At 41.0% G+C, this 19,884-nt stretch overlaps 1 protein-coding gene across 1 annotated transcript in view; it reads right to left on the reverse strand.

The window, feature by feature from the left end:
* Positions 1 to 19,884, reverse strand: part of UBE2F (ubiquitin conjugating enzyme E2 F (putative)) — a 54,940-nt gene that overhangs the window by 22,315 nt on the left and 12,741 nt on the right. Inside the window, exons 3-4 of the mRNA XM_041765993.1 lie at positions 19,078 to 19,107; positions 15,445 to 15,510 (exon numbers count right to left, since the gene is read on the reverse strand). Of these exons, the coding sequence (XP_041621927.1) occupies positions 15,445 to 15,510; positions 19,078 to 19,107 (96 nt within the window). The remainder of the gene's footprint in view (positions 1 to 15,444; positions 15,511 to 19,077; positions 19,108 to 19,884) is intronic.

The raw sequence follows: 19,884 nt of genomic DNA on the forward strand, positions 1-19,884 counted from the left end.
TTACAATGTTTCTTAGTCTGCTGTTTGTCTTTTGAGTTTGTGGTTTAACTAGTTTTCACTTCTGAGAAGCCAGTCTTTCTGTGGTTTCTGTCTTTGGTATTACGCTTAAAGACATCTTTCCCAACCAAGATTATAGAAACACTTGATTTCTCGGTCTTCTCTCGGCGATCTTGTGGTTTCGTATGTTCCATCAGCTCATCCACTCATAAGGTGGTGTGTCTTTTCTCCTTGCTTGCCTAACATCACATAGTATTTATTACTCTACCCTTCCTCACTTATCTGACGTGTCCATTTCTAGTGCTTCCAAGTGCACCTGGATTCGTGACTGGCAGTATCGAGTCTTTGGAAAAGACTTTCTTGGGGAAAAAGATTACCTCCAGATATAAGAACTTTCCAAACAAGTGGCATCTTAGGTATGAAATAATCAGAGCACACCCTTGCTCTCCAGAAGCTCTGTGGACACTAGGCTCCCGTGTTGCACAGAAGTCACTGCAGCAGAGTGGCCTAGCACTGGGCTCTGCAACCCGTGTGGCCATGCCCTGCGCGCCATGCCCTGGCTTCTGGTGCAGTGCTCCATCTGCTCACCTCTCTTCTTGCTCCTCAAAGCTGTGCTCCAGCCACTCCATCTTGCCATACCTCTGTGGCTTTTCTCTAGCTGCCTTTCCATTTCACAAATATATAGTTTCAACTCCACTATCAACCATTTTCAAAGAAACTATGATTTGGTCTAACCGGGTTTTGATTTTACCATATTCCTCTGCGCTAGTCAAATTGTCATCTAAATCATTAGAATTATATCAACTCTGAACCCACTGAAAATAAGAAAACAAGCAGGGAGTTCTAAATTTTTTCTATTTTATGAAATACATCTTTCAGGAAAACGATCAGCTTTTGAGCTAGTACTGCTTTTTTCCTCTTCTAAGGTACAAATAGCTTTTGGATCTGATCCACCCTGGTTTTGAATTTGCCTAGAAACGCCATAGTCCCGCTTAAAAAGCAGCCAGGGAGCAGGCTGGACCCAGAGGAAACTCAAGAGCATCTCCTGTTTCCTGTGATTTTCTCAACAAAGGCCCCAGTGAAGAGTCCCTGCTGATCCATCTTTCGGGTCTGGCTCCCAAGCTGGCACCTGACAGGGTGAAGACTGAGAAGGACCAACACAACTCTGGAGCCAGTGGGCAGAGGGGTCATTTAGAATGTCTGTAACCCAGTGTGCACCACATCCCAGTCTGGGACAGGCCCACTACATCACTACCCATGGGTGCTGTGGCTGAAAACATCCTGCTTCTCAGATAACTGGGCATTCACATACAACAATGAAATGCAGTAGGAGAAGTTCCTGGCATCCATGTCTCACTGGTCCAGCCTATCCAGGCTACCCAGGGCTACAATGACAAGAGCCATCTTTCCCTCCTCTTGTATCTGGGAACTCATTCCCTCCTGCCTTCTAGGAATCACACACTACTATCTCTTAGCCAGGTTAGAGGGATTCCTGGGAGGAGACTGTCCAAGGAGTAGGAGGATCCAAACAGCTTCCAGAGAATCCAGTCCTAGGTGGCCAGTGTCCACATGCATTCTCTCCTACAGTTTAGCTCCCTGATGGTCTCAAGAGGTCAGAAGTCCTGCAAGCCCCATCTTTCCCTTTCCCTTCTCACAGCTGCTCCCACTGGGAGCAGAAGGCTGACCTCTCAGCTCTCCTCTTACCACAGTGCACTGCCCCCAGGCACAAACATCCCAGAAGGCAAACATCACAGGAAAGCCCTCTGAATGGAGGTACAAGGCAGGGCTGTGCTTCCCTATCCTACACTCAGTTCTGTTAAGGGCAAAGTAGGGTGTTATAAATAAGACATCCCAGTTCATTTTGAATGCCTTAAATTCAGACACATTGTGGAGTCTGATGGAAGGGATGATTAAAATTTCATTTAGCAACTTCAATCCCTAGACTAATGTAAAAGAACATATTGTCCTCATGAGAAACAAAACGGAGCCAGTAAGCCACAGGCACAGCACGATCTTCCGCCCAGGTAACTGGCTCCATGCCTCACCTACCTGCTAGGAATTACACTCAGAAGAGAGGTGGTTGATGGTACATCTTAGTACCATCACATCTGCTACCTGCTAGGAATTACACTCAGAAGAGAGGTGGTTGATGGTACATCTTGGTACATCACATCTCACCCTGAGAGTGAGTCTGACTGCTGACTGGGCTAACAATTAGAACTAGTTCTGCCTATTAATGCACTAGATAGATAGTTCTGATGAACTGAAGGAGCTAAATCTGCAGCTTCAAGCTTCTGAGGAAATATAAAGCATAAGTTTTTATATTGGTAAGGGTAGGACAAAATCAGTAATATCACAAAATTCTCAACTCTTGCTAAGAATTTCAGATAAAATGAGATGTTTCCAGTGGAGAAAGGTATGATTAATGATCAGTTGACAGGTCTTGGGAAAGTGGTTTTTGTCAACATCTCGGAAACTGATGCTAAGGGACTCTGATGACTGTTTGGAATGTCTTTTCCAAGTCAGGTGGGTTCCAATTCTCAGCTTTCAACAAAACAGAAGAAGGACCCTAATCTAGTAATCAGCAGAAAGATCAAGAAAATATCTCCTATGATTTTTGGCCTCTAACTTTGACATCCAAGGATGGAATGTCATAGCTGTAACAAAATACCTTTCAGGCCTGTCTGAACAAGCAGTTCTCAGTGTCTACATTTATAAAACAAAATGAAGAAAGAAAACTGATACTGAACCCTTCTTTCTACCACAAAGTCATTCACAAATACATCAACTAAATGCTAATAGTAATAACCCCATCATTCTTAGATACATTTCAAATGAAATGCTATTTTTTTTCCCCAAAGATTTTATTTATTTATTCAAGAGAAACACAGAGAGAGGGAGAGAGAGGCAGAGACACAGGCAGAGGGAGAAGCAGGCTCCATGCAGGGAGCCTGACGTGGGACTCGATCCCAGGACTCCAGGATCATGCCCTGGGCCGAAGGCAGGCGCGCTAAACTGTTGAGCCCCAGGGATCCCCCAGATGAAATGCTATTTTATGCTTAGTAACCATCAAAGCTTGCAACATATTGTATAGAGTTACTACTCACTCAACAAATATTTGGCAAGTGCTTATGATGTGCCAGGCATTGTTCTAGACATTGGTGACACGTCAGCCAGAAATGTGCCTGCCCTTACAAAGCTTACATTCTGGGCAGCCCCAGTGGCTCAGCGGTTTAGCGCCGCCTTCGGCCCAGGGCGTGATCCTGGAGTCCTGGGATCGAGTCCCACATCAGGCTCCCTGCATGGAGCCTGCTTCTCCCTCTGCCTGTGTCTCTGCCTCTCTCTCTCTCTCCCTCTCTCTCTCTCTCTCCCCTCTCTGTCTCTCATGAATAAAAAAAACAAAACAAAACTTACCTTCTAGTGAAAGAGAGACAAAGTAAATAAGGAAATCATCTAATAGATGGAGAAAGAGCTAAGGGAGTAGAAGATGCAATTTTAAATAGGGTGGTAAGAGAGAGCAAAGGCCTGAAACTGAAAAAAAAAAAAAAAAAGAAGGCCATGGGGTGAAGAATACTACAGAGGCTGGAATCACAGCAGGGGAGGGAAGAGCTGAGGCCGAAGAGGCCACTGTGAGAATGCTGGCTTTTATGTAGAGTGAGACAGGGAGCCACAAGAGAGGTCTAGACAGAGGAGGGACAGGCTAGAAGCAGTGAAATGGGAACACTCTGATGCAAGCAACACCAGCACTTGCTGACAGATTAGGTGAGGGGTGAGGAAAAAAAAGAAGCCACAGAAGAGCTGAGTTCTTTGATCCTGCAATCCAAAGGGAAGGTTTGCCAGCAGGAAGATAAAAAGGCCGTGAGGGGTACCACTGTACAAAGTTTAATGTCAGACATGCAAATCTGAAGTTTCATGTCAACATTCAAGTGGAGGTATTGATCAGTAGCAGACAGATCATTCTGGAGCGTGGGGGAGTTTGGGGCTGGTTGGGGGTTCTTGGGAGCTGTTCAGTGTACAGAAGCACTTCAGATTTCAGGAGCTGACTATGGAGGTCCAAGGACAGGACAGAGTCTGAAAGGTCCTCACCTGGAGGGGTCAGGAGAGGAGACGGAGGGGCAGCTGGCACCAGTGGAGGAAAACCAGGAGCCAGGAGTTGGTACAAACAATGACTGGTACCATTCAAAAAAAATGCTTAAGGCCTAAGAGTCTTATAGCTAAAGAAACTTTTACAATAATTTGTGAGTATTTACCGTGTGTGTGTGTGTGTGTGTGTGTGTGTGTGTATATATTTATTTATTTACAGAATAGTATGACGGGGTGACAAAATATTTAGCATAAAAATATTTACATTAGGATAAAATTCTATAGGACAAGTAGAATAAAACTGAATACAGGGAGAAAAGGCAGCAATGAACATTTTCCAACCACTGCAACAGAGCTTGTGCATGCTTCTACAAAAATGCGTGATAGTGGGCGTATCCATGCTATTTAGATTCTGCTGGAAACATTTAAAGAGCAATAATAATACTTCTATCTTTAAATGTCAATATTTACAGCACACTGGAAATTTTACTCTATGCACATTTTAAACCTAAAAGTCAGGGAAAACACCACCCTGGCCAAGATGAGTTTATAGACTGGGGTCATCAAACTTTTTCGGTAAAGAGGCAGAGAGTAAGTACCTCAGGCTTTGGGCTCTGTCACAGACTCTGTCTTGTTTGTTTTTTCATAGCCCTTTGAAAATGTAAAAGTCATTCTCAGCTTGAGGGCCACAGAAAAATTGGCCCAAGTGGGATCTGGCTCACTTTTGCCATGGGCCCAGTGTGCCCACCCCAACATGAAAATACACAAAGACAAATTTGTCCTAAACTGCAACACAATACACATGAGGTCAGCTCATTTAAGAGGGGAAGCTGGTGTGGGCTGGATTATTTAAGGGGAAGCCTGGGGGTATGCTGTCAGGTACAACCTGGAAATCTGGAGAACACCCGCCACAACATTAAGCACACTGACATGTGAGAATATGGACCGTGGACCTCATGCAGTCACCTTTACTCATGCACATGTTCACTGACCCAGTCACCACAATGCAGTGGGACGGACACAACAGCACTGCTTCAAAGAAGACACTGGAGCGCAAGCAGTAAGTAACCAGCTACACCTCACAGCTAGTAGGTGGCATGGCCACGTCCAATCAAACTGTCTCACTGGGATCGGAGGGTGAGCAGGGCAGAGGAGGCGAAGACAGAGAGACTGTGTCCACGAGGAAGGCAGAGTGGGATCAGAGTCGCAGGCAGGACTGCCACGGGGAAGCCAGGGGCCAAGCCGGAGAGGCAGACAGGTGCTTGGTGGTGCCATGGGGTCAGGAACCAGCGAGGAGCCACAGACAGACACTAAGTCAGCTGTTATGAAAAGGTGCTGAGGTTTAGAGGAAACCATGGACACAACAAGGAAAGAAACAGTAAAGAAGAAACAGAGGCAAACAGAATATCAACAGCTAAAAAAACCCCATAATATCTGAAATGAAAACTTCACCAGATGAGCTCCACAGTGAATCGGACCCTACAGAAATAGGAATTACTCACCATGAAGCAGAGAAAAGTGAACACAGCCTTGTGACCAATGGAGATATAATTTCTATATAGAGGTATTATATATGCAAGAGATATTAATACAGATCATTGCAGTCCCAGGAAGGGGTTACAGGAAAAATATTTAAAGAAATGTTGGTCAAACTATTTCTAAGTTTGATGAAAATCAAATTTACAGACCCAGAAAGCTCAACAAGCCTAGGTGAGGTCAATAACCACATCAAAGCACATCATAGTCAAACTGCTAAAAATGTGATAAACAAACTACCTCAAGAGCAACCAGAAAATAAAATGCATTGCATAGTGTGGAACAAAGAATCAGCACTAATTCCTTATAAGATAGAATACAAGCCACGAGGCAGCAGAATAAGGTCCCAAAGATGCTGAAATCATCACCCAGGAGGGCTGCACTACAGACAAATCCATGCGCGTTTTTTCCGGCAGAAGGAAAATAACAGACAGAAACTCAAACTTCCAACAAGGAATGAAGGTCACTGGTGGGCAGTATGCTGGTAAACATAGAAAGGAGACTGTCTAAAGCTGAGTTACGACATATGTAATGGAGTCATGAGAACTCTAAGATGAAGGCTAGGGTGAAATGGAAATATCCTGTTATCTGTCCAAGCTTCCACCTTCAGAACTGGAAAAAGAGGAACAAATTAAACTGGAAACAAGCCAAAGGAAGGTAATAAAGATATGAGCAGAAAACAATGTTAGGGGAAAATCAGTGCAGCCAAAAGCTGGTTCTTCAAATCGACAATCCTCTAGGTAACCTGATCAAGAAAACAGAAAACGTTTTCAATAGGAATTAAAGAGGTGATGTCGGGCAGCCCCGGTGGCACAGCGGTTTAGCGCCGCCTGCAGCCCAGGGCGTGATCTGGAGACCCTGGATCGAGTCCCATGTCAGGCTCTCTGCATGGAGCCTGCTTCTCCCTCGGCCTGTGTCTCTGCCCCCTCTCTCTCTCTCTCTCTCTCTGCATCTCTATGAATAAATAAATAAATAAAAAAAATCTTTAAAAAAAAAAATAAAGAGGTGATGTCAACACAGGCTCCAAAGAACTGTATAGGACAAGATATTAATTAAGAACAACTTTATATCAGAAAGTCTGAAAATAGGGACAACACCAAAGACACAAATTACCAAAGCTCACTCGACAATGGATAGCCAAAACAGCCCTCTACCTACTGAAGAAATTGTATTCATGCTTAAAATGTTCCCATAAAAACAAAGCATGACATTGCAGAGCTGGGTGGCTTCCCTGGTGAATTCTACTGCTGAGGACAGAATTGATCGTAACTCTTCACACAGCATCTCCCTTCATTCTGGGAGACAGCAGCAGAGGGGGTGAAACTAGACCCTTGTGCAACATATAGAAAATGAACTAAAAATGGATCACAGAACAAACTGTAAAACCTTAAGTTAAAAAACTACTTTTTAAAAAACAAAACAGGAGGTCTTTGAATTTCTTGGATCACCTGAGGCAGAGAAAGCTTAGCTCTCTGTATTGGCTCACTAGCCTATATAATTGGAAAATACAGTTGCTATAATGACCCACCACAAAATCAGTGGCTTAAACAATACAAATTTATTAACTTCTGTAGATGGGGAAAAAAGAATGGGTGGCAGGGGGCTAAAGTCAGGGAGTGGGCAGGGCTGTGCTCTTTTTAGGCAGCTCTGGGTAAAATCCTTGTCCTTCACCTTCCAGCTTCAAGAGGCTCCTGCTCCATCTTCAAATTCAGTGGCAGCCAATGGCAATGGTGACACATGGAGGACTCTTCAGAGCACTGTGCTAAGTCAACGAAGCCACTTGCAAAATGCTACATATTGTTTCAGCCTATTGATATAGCACGACAGGAACAACGATCGCCAGGGGAACCTTCCTGGGCTGATGGAAACCTCCTGTGTCTAGGGTGTACTGGTGGTTACACACGGTGTTTGTCAAGATGCAGAGAACACTCCAGAACAGTGAACTGTCAATCAGACCTCTGCTACACATGATTTTTGAAAAAGATTAAAAAAAAAAAAAAAAGGCCTATGCCACATGAAAGGCACTAACAGATGGGACAGGAAACCAAGAGTGATGGCAATTTTTACAATGCGAAAAAGCTAAACAGTTTTATACACATTATATTTGTTTTTACTGGTGACCATCAGAATATACTTCAAGCATAATAATGGACAGCTTTAAAAACAGCAACTTAGGGAAGCCCAGGTGGCTCAGCAGTTTAGCACCACCTTCAGCCCAGGGCCTGATCCTGGAGACCTGGGATCGAGTCCCAGGTCAGGCTCCCTGCATGGAGCCTGCTTCTCCCTCTGCCTGTGTCTCTGCCTCTCTCCCTCTCTCTCTCTCTGTGTCTTTCATAAATAAATTAATAAATAATCTTAAGAAACAAACAAACAGCAAGTTAGACATTTAATCTCACTGCCACTTGAGAAAATCTGAGTGTCCTGGGAAAGAATGTGCCTCGGAGTTATGTGTGAGGGGGCAGAAATCAGCCTAAGAATGGTGTGCAGCAGACACACAGGATGGTAAGCAAAGAAGCATCATGTCAACACAGCTCCTAGAAGCAGCCAAGAAAAGAGCAGTGAATGTTTTCCTAACAAAGGTGAGCCGATGCAAAAGCTGATAACTGACAGTATTTAAAAGCTCACATTGCTCTTCTTTCACACGTAAAAAGAGAAGAATTGCCACCTGTATTTCTAGGGTTATCTAAAGGAAGACATTACCAGGAAAAGGCTGTTCCTCTTCAAATTTATCTCCTCAAGATGGTTATCTCCATATTAAAATTAAAAGTCAATCTAGAAAGAACCAGGGAGAGTACGTTCTGGGTCTGAAACCTTGATGTGCTAACCACAAACGACCAAGAAAGTTCTTTAGGATTGCAGTATAGGTCAAGGCAAAGGGCCTGCTTCAGTGCTCTGCTCCATCTCAATATCTTTTAAAATCTCCATGACTATTTAAATGTTGTTCCAAATATTCCTAAATGGAAAGAAACCCATGTTTCAGGCTTATCAACCATATTCCTTTGTTCAGAAATTGGGATCTTACTGTATTTCATATTTAGAAACTTTCTGTAAGTCCACAGCTCTGCAACAAACATAAGAAGGGACCATTAACCAAACATTAATAGGGGTAACAGATAAAATTTTATTACTCAATGTAAGCTACACTTTTATTGTCATGTGCCAGTTAGGGAGTTTGGTGGGGTTTTTTTGGGAGGGGGCAGGGGAGGGAGCTTTGTTTTTTATAAAGATTTTATTTATATGGGAGAGAGTAAGCAGTGGGGAGGGGCAGAGTGAGAGAAGCAGGTTCCCTACTAAGCAGGGAGCCCAATGTAGGGCTCTAACCCAGGACCCTGGGATCATGACCTTAGCAGAAGGCAGACGCTTAATTGACTGAGCTACCCAGACACCCTCCCAATTAGGGAGTTTTTATAAATTAAATGTTCAAATTAAGAAAATGCAATCTAACAACACATTTAGGAAAAATTTAGGTGAATACACACACAAACAATACAAGATTTACCATGAAGCTATAGAATTCTGTAGTCAGAATTTTTATATGTAAATCTGATTAAAAAAAGATGTTATTAACCATTAAGCCCCCCCACACACATACAAATCTAATAAAGAAATTATATCCCAGTTATATAAACCTTACAATTCAATAACAGGACAAACAACCCAATTTTTAAATGGGAAAAATATCTGAACAGACACTTGAACAAAGAAAGATACACAAATAGCAAACACTCACAGGAGAAGAGGCTCAACACCATTAGTCATTAGAAAAATGCAAATAAGGTCACAATGAAATACATACCCACCAAAAGGGCTAAAATTGAAAAGACTGATAATACCAGTTGTCAGAAAGAATGTAAGGTAAATGGAATTCTTCACTGCAAGCAGGACTGCAAAATAGTACTTACACTCTGGAAAACTATATAGCAGTGTCTTATGAAGTTAAACTTACTCATTGCATAACCCAGTAATTCCACTGCCCGGAGACATAAAAACATACTGGCAAACAAAGACCTGCACACAAAGGTTTCTACAGCAACTTTACACATGATGGTTCTAATGTGGAAACAACACAACACAGGTTATCACCTGGTGAACTGATAAACTGGTATACACTCAAACAGAATTACAACTCATCAAAAAAAGATAATAAATACTGATTAATGCAACACAGGTGAAATTCAAAAGCATTATGCTAAACGTGTAACTTACACTTCACCCAATACTGCTTCGAAAAAGTTCTTTGAATCAATGATCTAAGTTTCCACCTTAAGAAGGTGGGAAAAGAAATAAAATTTTTTAAAAATTAAAAAAGAAAAAAGTGGGAAAAGGGGGCGCCTGGGTGGCTCAGTTGGTTAAGAGACATACTCTTGATTTCAGCTCAGATCATGATCTCATGGTCATGGGATGGGAATCCCATGTCAGGCTCTGTGCTCAGCACACAGTCACGATTCTTTCCCCCTCTGCCCTTCCTCCCACTCATAAGTGCACATAAGTACTCTCTCTCTCTAATAAATAAGTAACATCTTTTTTAAAAAAGTAGATAGAAAAAGAAAAGCAAATTAAACTAAAAATATAAGGAAGGGAATAACAAAGAGCAGAAATCAATGAAATGGACAAATAATTGAGAAAAACAAAAGTTCTTTGCAATGATCAACTGGCTAAACCCTAAGCTAACATGATCAAGAAAAAGAGAAGACCCACATTACCAATATTGGGAATGAAAAAGGGGACACTGGTACAGATCCTATATACAAGAGTGGAATAAGAATACCCTGAACAACTTTTAAATCAGTAAATTCTAGAATTTATGTGAAACAAATTCCTTAGAAGAAAAATAAATTACTAAAGTTGACTTAATATAGAAGGTGAATGATTGTGTCTATTTTTGAACTCCTAAGTAAAAACTTTCCAGAAGAAAACTCTAGGTCCAGACTATTTAACTGGTGAATTTTACCAAATATTTAAATAGGAAATAATACCAATCCTATACAAACTCTCAGCAAAGAGGGAACACTTATTCATTTATTCTACCAGGCTAGCATTGCTCTGATGCCAAAACCAGACAAAATAATCATAAGAAGAGAAAAATAAAAATCAACATTCCTCATGAATACTGACATAAAATTCTGTATCAAAATATTAACAAATTTAATCTACCAGTATAAAGAAGGTGGGTAATGTATTATGACCAAGTGGGGTTCATGGCAGGAACATAAGGTTGATTTAATGTTCACAAATCATTAAGCGTAATTTACCATATTTACAAAATAAAGGAGAAAAATCATATGATCATGTCAATTGATGCAGAAAAAGCACTAACAAGAATTAAACAAATAAAAGATAAAAACTCTCAGCAAATGAGGAAAAAAGGTAACTCTTCAACCTGATAAAGCACATATTTTTTAAAAAATCAACAACTCTGTAACTAACATCATATTCAGTGAATAATGAGTGCTTCTCCCCTAGGATTAGGAAAAAGGAAAGACCAATGAATGCTCCCACTACCTCTATTCAACACTATACTGGAGGTCACAGCCAGTGCAATAAGAAAAAGAAATTAAAGGCATACATACTGGTAACAAAGAAGTAAAAACATCTTTATTATGGATGCAATGATCACGGATATAAAAATCATAAGAATAGGGATACTCAAGTGGCTCAGTGGTTAAGCGCTCGCCTTCAGCCCAGGGCATAATCCTGGAGTCCCAGCATTGGGTCCCTCACTGGACTCCCTGCATGGAGCCTGCTTCTCCCTCTGCCTGTGTCTCTGCCTCTCTCTCATGAATAAGTAAGTAAAATCTTTAAATAATAATAATAATAATAATAATAATAATAATAAAATAAAAAAATAAAAATCCTAAGAATATATTAAGAAGCTACTAGTATTAAGTGAATTTAGCAATATAATAGGACACATGATCAATATATAAAACAAATTATACTTTTATATAATTAGTAACAAGTGAAATGGAAATTAAAAAAATACCATTTACAACAGCTTATAAACCGTGAAATACTTGGTGTCATACTCAACAAGTATTTGCAAGACCTACACTGAAAAGTACAAAACACTGCTGAGAGAAAGTAAGGAAGATCTAAGTAAGTGGAGACATTCACATGCTCATGCACTGAAGACAACACTGTGAAGATGTCATTTCTTGCAGAACTGACCTATATTATCAACAATGTCTCAATCAAAATCCCAGCACTGGGGAAATGCAGACTAAAACCAAGAGTGAAATACTATTCATATCACAATACTGAGAAGTATGTACAACAATTGGAATTTCTCATACATTGCTGATCAGTGTATAGTACAACCCATTCAGAAAGTTCTTAAAAAGCTAAACAGATCTTCCTGTGACTCAAGTTTCACTCAAATGGAATTAAAAAGAAAATGAATGAATGAAAAATAGGAGTATAAAAAGGATGGTATGAAAATGTTAACAGCAGTTGTATTCATAATAGTGAAAAGCTGAAAAGAATTCAAATGTCCATGAATAGGAAAATGAGGATTAATGGTACAGTCACAAAACAAAAAGAAACCACTGATATATGCATATGAATTTAGAATCATCTTGTATGAAAGAGGTCAGAGAGAAGAATATATGTATAAGATTCCATTTATATGAAATTCAAGAACTGACAAAAGTCATTCATGGTAACAAATCAAAAAGGAATTTGGGGTGGATAGCCAAGGGGCAAGAAGCTGACTGCAGAGGCAGAAGGGAATTTTGTAAATGCCAGAAATATCTTTAGTGGGGTTATGGTTACTCAGGTGTACACATTTTTTTCAAAACTTACTAAGCCAAACAGTCCAAATTAGTACATTTTGTTTTTTTATACCTCAGTAAAATCTATTTAAAAAGTAAAAACTAGGGAGGCCTGGGTGGCTCAGTGGTTGCGTGTCTGCCTTTGACTCAGACTGTGATCCCAGGATCCAGGGATTGAGTCCTGCACTAGGTTCCCCACAGGGAGCCTGCTTCTCCTTCTGCCTATGTCTCTGCTTCTCTCTCTGTCTCTCTCATGAATAAACAAATAAAATCTTAAAAATTTTTTTGAATTTTTTTTAATTGGAGTTCAATTTGCTAACATATATCATATCACCCAGTGCACATCCCATCAAGACCCCCCTCAGTGCCCATCACCCAGTCACTCCAACCCCCTGCCCACCTCCCTTTCCACCACCCCTTGTTCATTTTTTTTTTTTAAGTAAAAACTAAAATAAAAAAAAAGTTATAGAAGTCCATGCTCTCCTCTGCCTAAAAGCTCTATGTTACAGTGGGGCAGGCTGAGGGGATCCTCACAAGTCAGCTGGGCAACTACGACCTGGCCCGGTTTTTCAAACTATCCCTCCAACTTCGCTGAAGACTCCAAGGAAGTATCTCAGCAAGTCTTTAAGTGGCTTTGTCTTGATACATTTCACTTACTAGTATTTTTTCCTACTTTTGAGTTGATGTAGAGACTTTTTTCCCTTTTTAAATTCAGTTATTTTCTTTTCCTCTATTACCAAAACACATTTCCATCTTTTCTCTGAAGAGTACAATGATTCTCAAGCATGAGGGACATTCTAAAAACAAAACTATGGAAATGTTACCAAGCATGAACAGGAACTTTCTTGCCAAGAGCCAGGTAAAAAAGAGCTTTGAGCTTCAAATACAGATATAGTTCTCCCACCCTGACAACCAAAATATCTTGATCTTATTAAATACTGAGGGTTCAGACTACTGGCTGCTGTCAAAGAGCCAGTTTCAAAACCATCTGCTTCACATATGGTTAAAACTTTGATCACTTAGGTGTATCTCTATCATTTCTTCCCAATACTAAGAGGAGCATGACTCCAAAAGTTGTTTTAAGACCATGATATTAGACAAGTTTTTAGGGATGGCAGATCTCTGCCACGTTTCTCTTAAAAACAAAGGGCAGGAGCCACAGCAGCTTTTCGACTCACTAATACCGCAAAACAAAGGCATACACATAGCATCTGAAGTGCTTGCTGAGCACACAGCTCAGTGTGATCATCGCGTCCCTGATGTGCGCTTACTACAAATATAAATACTAATAAGGTATGAAGTAGTTACAGGCAACAAAACACAAGGTTAACTTTTTTTTTTTTTAATTTGATGGAACAGTGAATATCAAAACTGTTAACAACTGTGTTCCACCTTCAAGAATAAGATCAAAGATGGTGTCATGTACATAATCTTAGTAACATGACATCCATGTAATTCCATAAAAAAAAAAAAATCAGTTAGAAAAAGAAAAAACAAAGGAGAAATTCTTATTCAGAGGCTGGACCCGACACAAAGCCATGTAAGATGGTAACAAGCCCAGTAAATTCAACAAAGGCCTCTGAGTGGCTAGGAAGGACCATGGAGCCCATGCCTGGGCAGAGGGCAGAGCACAGAATCCCTGCCAGACACTGAAAATGCCCTGGAAAAGCAGACTAGAGAAAACGTTTCTACTACAAACACACAGTCTGAGGCCACTTAGTATACACAGAACCAATCTCAATCACCACAGTAATTTCTGAAAATACTCTGCATTACTCAACAGTAATAGTATATGATGTTCGGAATGGTGACCCTGGTCACCAAGAAACATTAAAGTGTACTCAATACCCCTTGCTAAAAACAGCACAATGTACAATGTTTTATGGAGGTGGCTAAAGAAGGGTTATAATTTTCATCATTTCCCAGCTTAAAGTCCTGAGCTTCAGCTACCTCTCCATGTCAGGCACGTGGAATGCCCCATTTCTACTGATTGTGCTCTGATAATGAACTCCCTCCTGGTGCTTTCTTCGTTCAAATGGTACCAGACTGAGTTTACGGTCATGTCCAGAGATGTCACCAAGCAGATTTACCGAGCTTTTGTTTTCAAGCACATTTTGAAAATGGGATTTCTCTTGTTATTATAAAACATCTTCCACAGAAAATAATATATCCTACCTGCAGGGAGACAATTGCCAGGTCTTATTTGTGGGTTCATTATCGCCTACTGAAATTCTGTATTCTCTTTCACTTTCTAATTAGCTAGTGACTCATTATTCTCAGTTTCTCATTCCCTTTCCATCCCCCAAGTAAAACAACACCCTCCATTTCCTCACATTCCCTTCCCCACCCACTCCACAGCAGCACCGGCTGCTCACAGCACAGCACCCTCTGCCCAACATAAACACTGGTGGTCTGTGCCGGGCTGGAATCTGCAATATTCAGAGCTGCACTGCAGTGAGAAAAAACCCAAGTCTTCCTTCTTGCAGCCCAGTCTGACCAAGGAGGTACAGGTGACCATTCCCAAGCACCTGGAGCTTGGAGACTTACCAGTCCTAATGAAGATAGCTGGTATTCTGCTTACTTGCCTGTGCCAGACCCTGGGCTGAAATGCCTCACATACATAATCTATTTAATCACTGTAACTGTCCCGTGAGATAGGTCCTATTTGATCCCCACTTTCTAGCGGGGTGGGCTGTGGCAAAGAGGTTATGAAGCAACTGAACCACGATCACACTGCCAGAAAATGGCAGAGCAGGATCAGAACTCAGTTATGATTTCAAAGCTCACCCTTCATGGTATACCAACAGCCTCTGTGGCCCTTCGTTCTAGCTGTTGAAGTCTGCACTTCGTTTCTGGAGTATATCCTGAATGCCACAGACTCTCTTTATTCTGCTTTACGTGACTACAAAGCACAGATCTTGTCTTCAGGTGCAATAGTTGTAACTGTCACAACTTTCAAAGTGAGAGGACAAATCAAGCCAAGGATTCTAGATTTGGGCAGTCTTTATACTTTGCTGTTGGAAAATCACTTTAACACTTAAGTATGTAAGAATATTACCTGGGGTTACAGTTAGCTGAAAGCAATGGAGCTTGTTTGGATCAGGAAAATGCACCTTACATGTACCTGCAAAAGAAACAGCACATCAGGAAAGTCTGACAGCTAGCAGCAGCCCTTACATGGAGGCTAACCTTGAAATACACATGGAGCTGAAGGTGCTACAGGAGTCTAGAGATTCCTCCTTGCTCTTGGTTTGACAATAATTGTGCCACTGTGCTTAAACTGCAAATCTGTAATTTTGCCAGTTTTTTATTTGTTAATTCTAAATTGAGATGATTTCTTTCATCCCTTAAATAGTCACTATTAAGATCTTTCCATTAACTTTAAGAATTATGCTACTTTACTCTGAAAAGAGAAAACTACATCTCAAGGAGATTAATAAATGTGGGTAAGGCTAACTAAACATGGCAAAACCAGGAGAACCCAGGCCAAACTTCTGAGCTCTTCACCCACTACCATACTTATTCATACCCACCACAGTCAACAGAAGTTCAAAATAAGGGTGCCCATGAAGTTAACTCACGCCCAGAGTTTACCATGGCATTTAAGAAAGAGGGTCAGGTGGAAGGGGAAGACTTCACAACCCAACTGGTAGCTCAGCTAGCTTTGTTGGTGAAATGATGCTCTGCTCAGATGGCAACACCCTATGCCCACTGTACCACACCAGAAGGGTCTGGTAAATCAGGACAAGGAGTTCTCACTCGGAGAAGAGCTAATGGCTAGTGGTACAGAGAAGGAAAGGTGGCTACACCCTACATCTGCTTCCTTCAAAACAATGATACTGACGAATGGTAAATACACAAGGAATAAATATGCACTAAATCGGGAAAGAATATATGTAGAAATTGTCCATGTTTTATAAATTCAGAAAATATGCTAAACTCCTTGGGTTACCTACTGCCTTTCAGTCCCACTGGAAAGATTTGCCTAGTTTTACAATGGTATGAAATTTCATAAAAAATCAGGAGGATTCAAATTTAGACTTAGAAATGGCCGTTAGAGATCATCTAGTTCAGTGTCCTCAAACACGAGATAACACAAAGGTGCAGAGAGGTTCAGCGACCAGCCCAGGATCACACAGGTTATCAACAGAAGATTTTGTTCTCAAATTATAGACTATTCATGACTCTTCTTCATACATCATGTCTCATTTCTTTACTTCATGAACATGCCAGGTGTGATGCATAAAAGCCACGGGATTTTTCTTTTTTTTTTTTTTTTTCTTACCAATCCCTCAAAAAATCATTGTAGAGTAAAAGGTAACAATCTAGAAGAGCAAGAAGGGGTCTTAGCAACTACATTGTCACATCACTTATTTTACAATTAATGAAGCTGGGAGCCATGGAGTTCAAGACTTTTACCCAAACCACACATGTGAACTGTATTTGGAATAATCAGAATGGGTTTCATTTTTCCTAATCTTGACTTGAAATGATAAGTGCTATCTTTCAGTAAGATATATGCAACAGAAACATAGCACAAGGGCTTGGGAACTGTCTCACTGATTAGCTGAAGTTGGCAGCATTCCTTTGTTTTCATTCTTTCTCCTTTGTTTCAATGAAGGGATAGATAGAGAAATCTGCCTCTCTAGAATAGTTTGGCCCACCAATAATAAAGAAGTTATCAAGGTAGTAACAAACAACTACTGAAAAGAACTAAACATTTTAAAGCTCAAAAAAGTCTAATAACAATAACAAGTTAAAAGTCAGGTTTTTGCTTTACTTCAAAGCTTTTCCTCGGCCTGCACGCATGGGCTAACATCTTACATCTTGTATTTCCATATACCTGAAAGATGTATTTTTTGCCAACAGAGAAACTTCTACAAACCTGCATGTACAGAGCTCCAAACTAGTCCTGAATGATTACTAAGCAGCACTCTGCTACATGGCAAGTTATCTTGTTTTTCTTAGTTAATACTTTAGAGAGGTTATTAAACAGATACTAAAGATTTATTCTTTGGTGGCTTCTCGTTTCCTCTTTAGAGTAATGAATTGTGTACTTTTGGGAAGCACGGCCTACTGGTATGAATTAATTTAGACTTCTCCCACTCTGATGCCCAGAGGGTGGGGAGAAAGTAAGAAGAGACAGATAGTATGTAGTCTTCTTAATCAGATATCTTAGCCATCAAGGCTAGGGAGATGCCTTTTTCAAAACTAAAGTGTTTAGTCAAAATCCTGGTTTGAGGGATGTGTAGGTAGCTCAGCGGTTAAGCATTCACCTTCGGCTCACGGCATGATCCCAGAGTCCTAGGATCAAGTTCCACATCCGGCTCCCTACGGGGTGCCTTCCTCTCTCTCTGCGTCTCTCATTAATAAATAAATAAAATCTTTAAAAAAAAAAGATTTTAAAATCCTGGTTTGAGAGTCAATTACACAGTTTAATTGTTTTCACTTTTTTTTTGTTTAAGTAGGCTTCCTGCCCAACATGGGGCTTGAACTCACAACCCTAAGTAAGCTCACAAGTATGTGCTCCACCGACTGAGCCAGCCAGGCGCACCCCCAAAGTTTGTTTTTAAACCAAAATTTTTGATAAAGTTAAAACTATCTTCTATGAGCTAAAAACTAACAATTTCTGTAAGAGTCACATTTAAGGACAAAGTGAACCATGTGTAAGTGGCACGTTTTTGTGGTGTTTGATTAAATATAAGCGTGTGTGTGTGTGTGTGTGTGTGTGTACCCACCCTTTAAGAGAATCCCAAGACAATTCCTTCCAGTTCTGACTAGAAGAAAACTGAGATCAAGCAATTCAGGGATTTTTAAGAGCCACACTAAGGAACCTATTTTATACCACAAGCCACCACACCCACAGATAAATACCATACATTAAAAATAATTTTTCAAGAAACTATGTGTACTTACCCTTTCAAATGATTTCACAACCACTTAAGGGTCACACCCACTATCATCCTTCTAACTTTAGCTGGTGGCAGGAACGGGCCATCGCTTATCTGTGTCAGGTGGACCAGAGACCAAGCTCTCTGGAGCATTCACTCAGACCAGGAGACTCACGTATAAAATATTTCACTCACACTGACAAACATCCTCAGCCTCAAAATTATTTTTAACCAAGTATGATGATGATAAAACAAAAAAAAAAAGAACCTTTGACACATCACATAAATTAACTGCCTGGTAGGTGAGCTTGAGGACTGCACGGTGGGTCTATGTGTCTGAGTGGGAAGGACGAAACAAGGTGAGGACACCTAGTAAACTAAGGGCAGTGTGGTCACCCCAGCTCATGCATGGAGATACATTACAGGCAAGCGCTTTCCAGACCAAAAAGTAGTACTGTCCCTCATGAAAACAGGACCATCTGTCACTGATTTATAGGTCTTTTCCCTCAAAAAAGATGCAGGACAGAACATTGTGGAAGAGATACAAAACCCAACCAAATCATCTCTGCCACAGCAAGGAGAGAGGAGGCACCTTCATGCTACAATCAGAGATGGTAAATATCTAGTTCTTACCGGAGATTCGACAAAATTCTGTTACCTGTTTGCACAAAATTAAAACTTACTCCCAACACATATGAAAAACAGGCTTTCGGCTATGCAAGGTCTTTAAAACACAAAAAAAGCTTCTCCATGCAATTACTTTGCAGCGCTTACTGTCTGGGTGGGGATGCTATACTTACACGGTAAATTAGCTTCAAGCTCCGCAACCTCTGTGGAAACAAAAAGACTGCTGTTAGTATCAGTCAAGTCTCTACGTAAAACCACCAGCTCTAACCTGGCAACTTCTCCCAGAACGCTGAAGTAACTAAAACCTACACTTGTCTAATGTTTAGACTTCAAGCCATGGAATTGTTTTCAATATATAAAGAGACTTGCAGGATGCCAGCAAATATAGTCACAGGCCCCTGAAAATGTACTTAGCATAAATGAAAATCATTTAAAATTCACATAGAAATCCCCCACAGGTAAACAGTCACTGAAGTATTTTTGAAAGTCTTGTTCCCCCACATAGCAGAAGTACTGCTCCTGGGATCTGATTTATATATGCACCTTGTGTCTCTTCCAGTTCTTTCAGACCCGTCTTCCTGTGTGGCTCGTCCAGCATGTGCTTGAACTTTTCCAGTGAGAAATAACTCTGCCTCCTGCTGGGGGGGCCCCAGGCTCTGCTCTTAACCCACTATCTGTAAACACCTGCCCAAGGAAGGGGGGCTTGGAGCCTTGGTCTTTGTATCATCACTCACTGTCTAAACCCAGCATCCCTCTGTCAAGACAAGGTTGCAACCCCCCCCCCCCCACTACAGCTATTAAGAGCTGAGGTCTGGGGGTACCCAGAAATAAGTGGGCAGGCAAGTTGTCAGACATAACAGAACATGCTCTGGGGTTCTAGGGGCACAAGGACTCCACCCCCAGCTGTGGAGACTAGAGGAAGGAGATCTATGGGCCAGGCTTTAAAGTGTAAGTAGGATGATGTCCAGCAGCAGCAGAAA

The sequence above is a fragment of the Vulpes lagopus genome, chromosome 8, assembly GCF_018345385.1.
Source record: "Vulpes lagopus strain Blue_001 chromosome 8, ASM1834538v1, whole genome shotgun sequence".
Taxonomy (NCBI): domain Eukaryota; kingdom Metazoa; phylum Chordata; class Mammalia; order Carnivora; family Canidae; genus Vulpes; species Vulpes lagopus.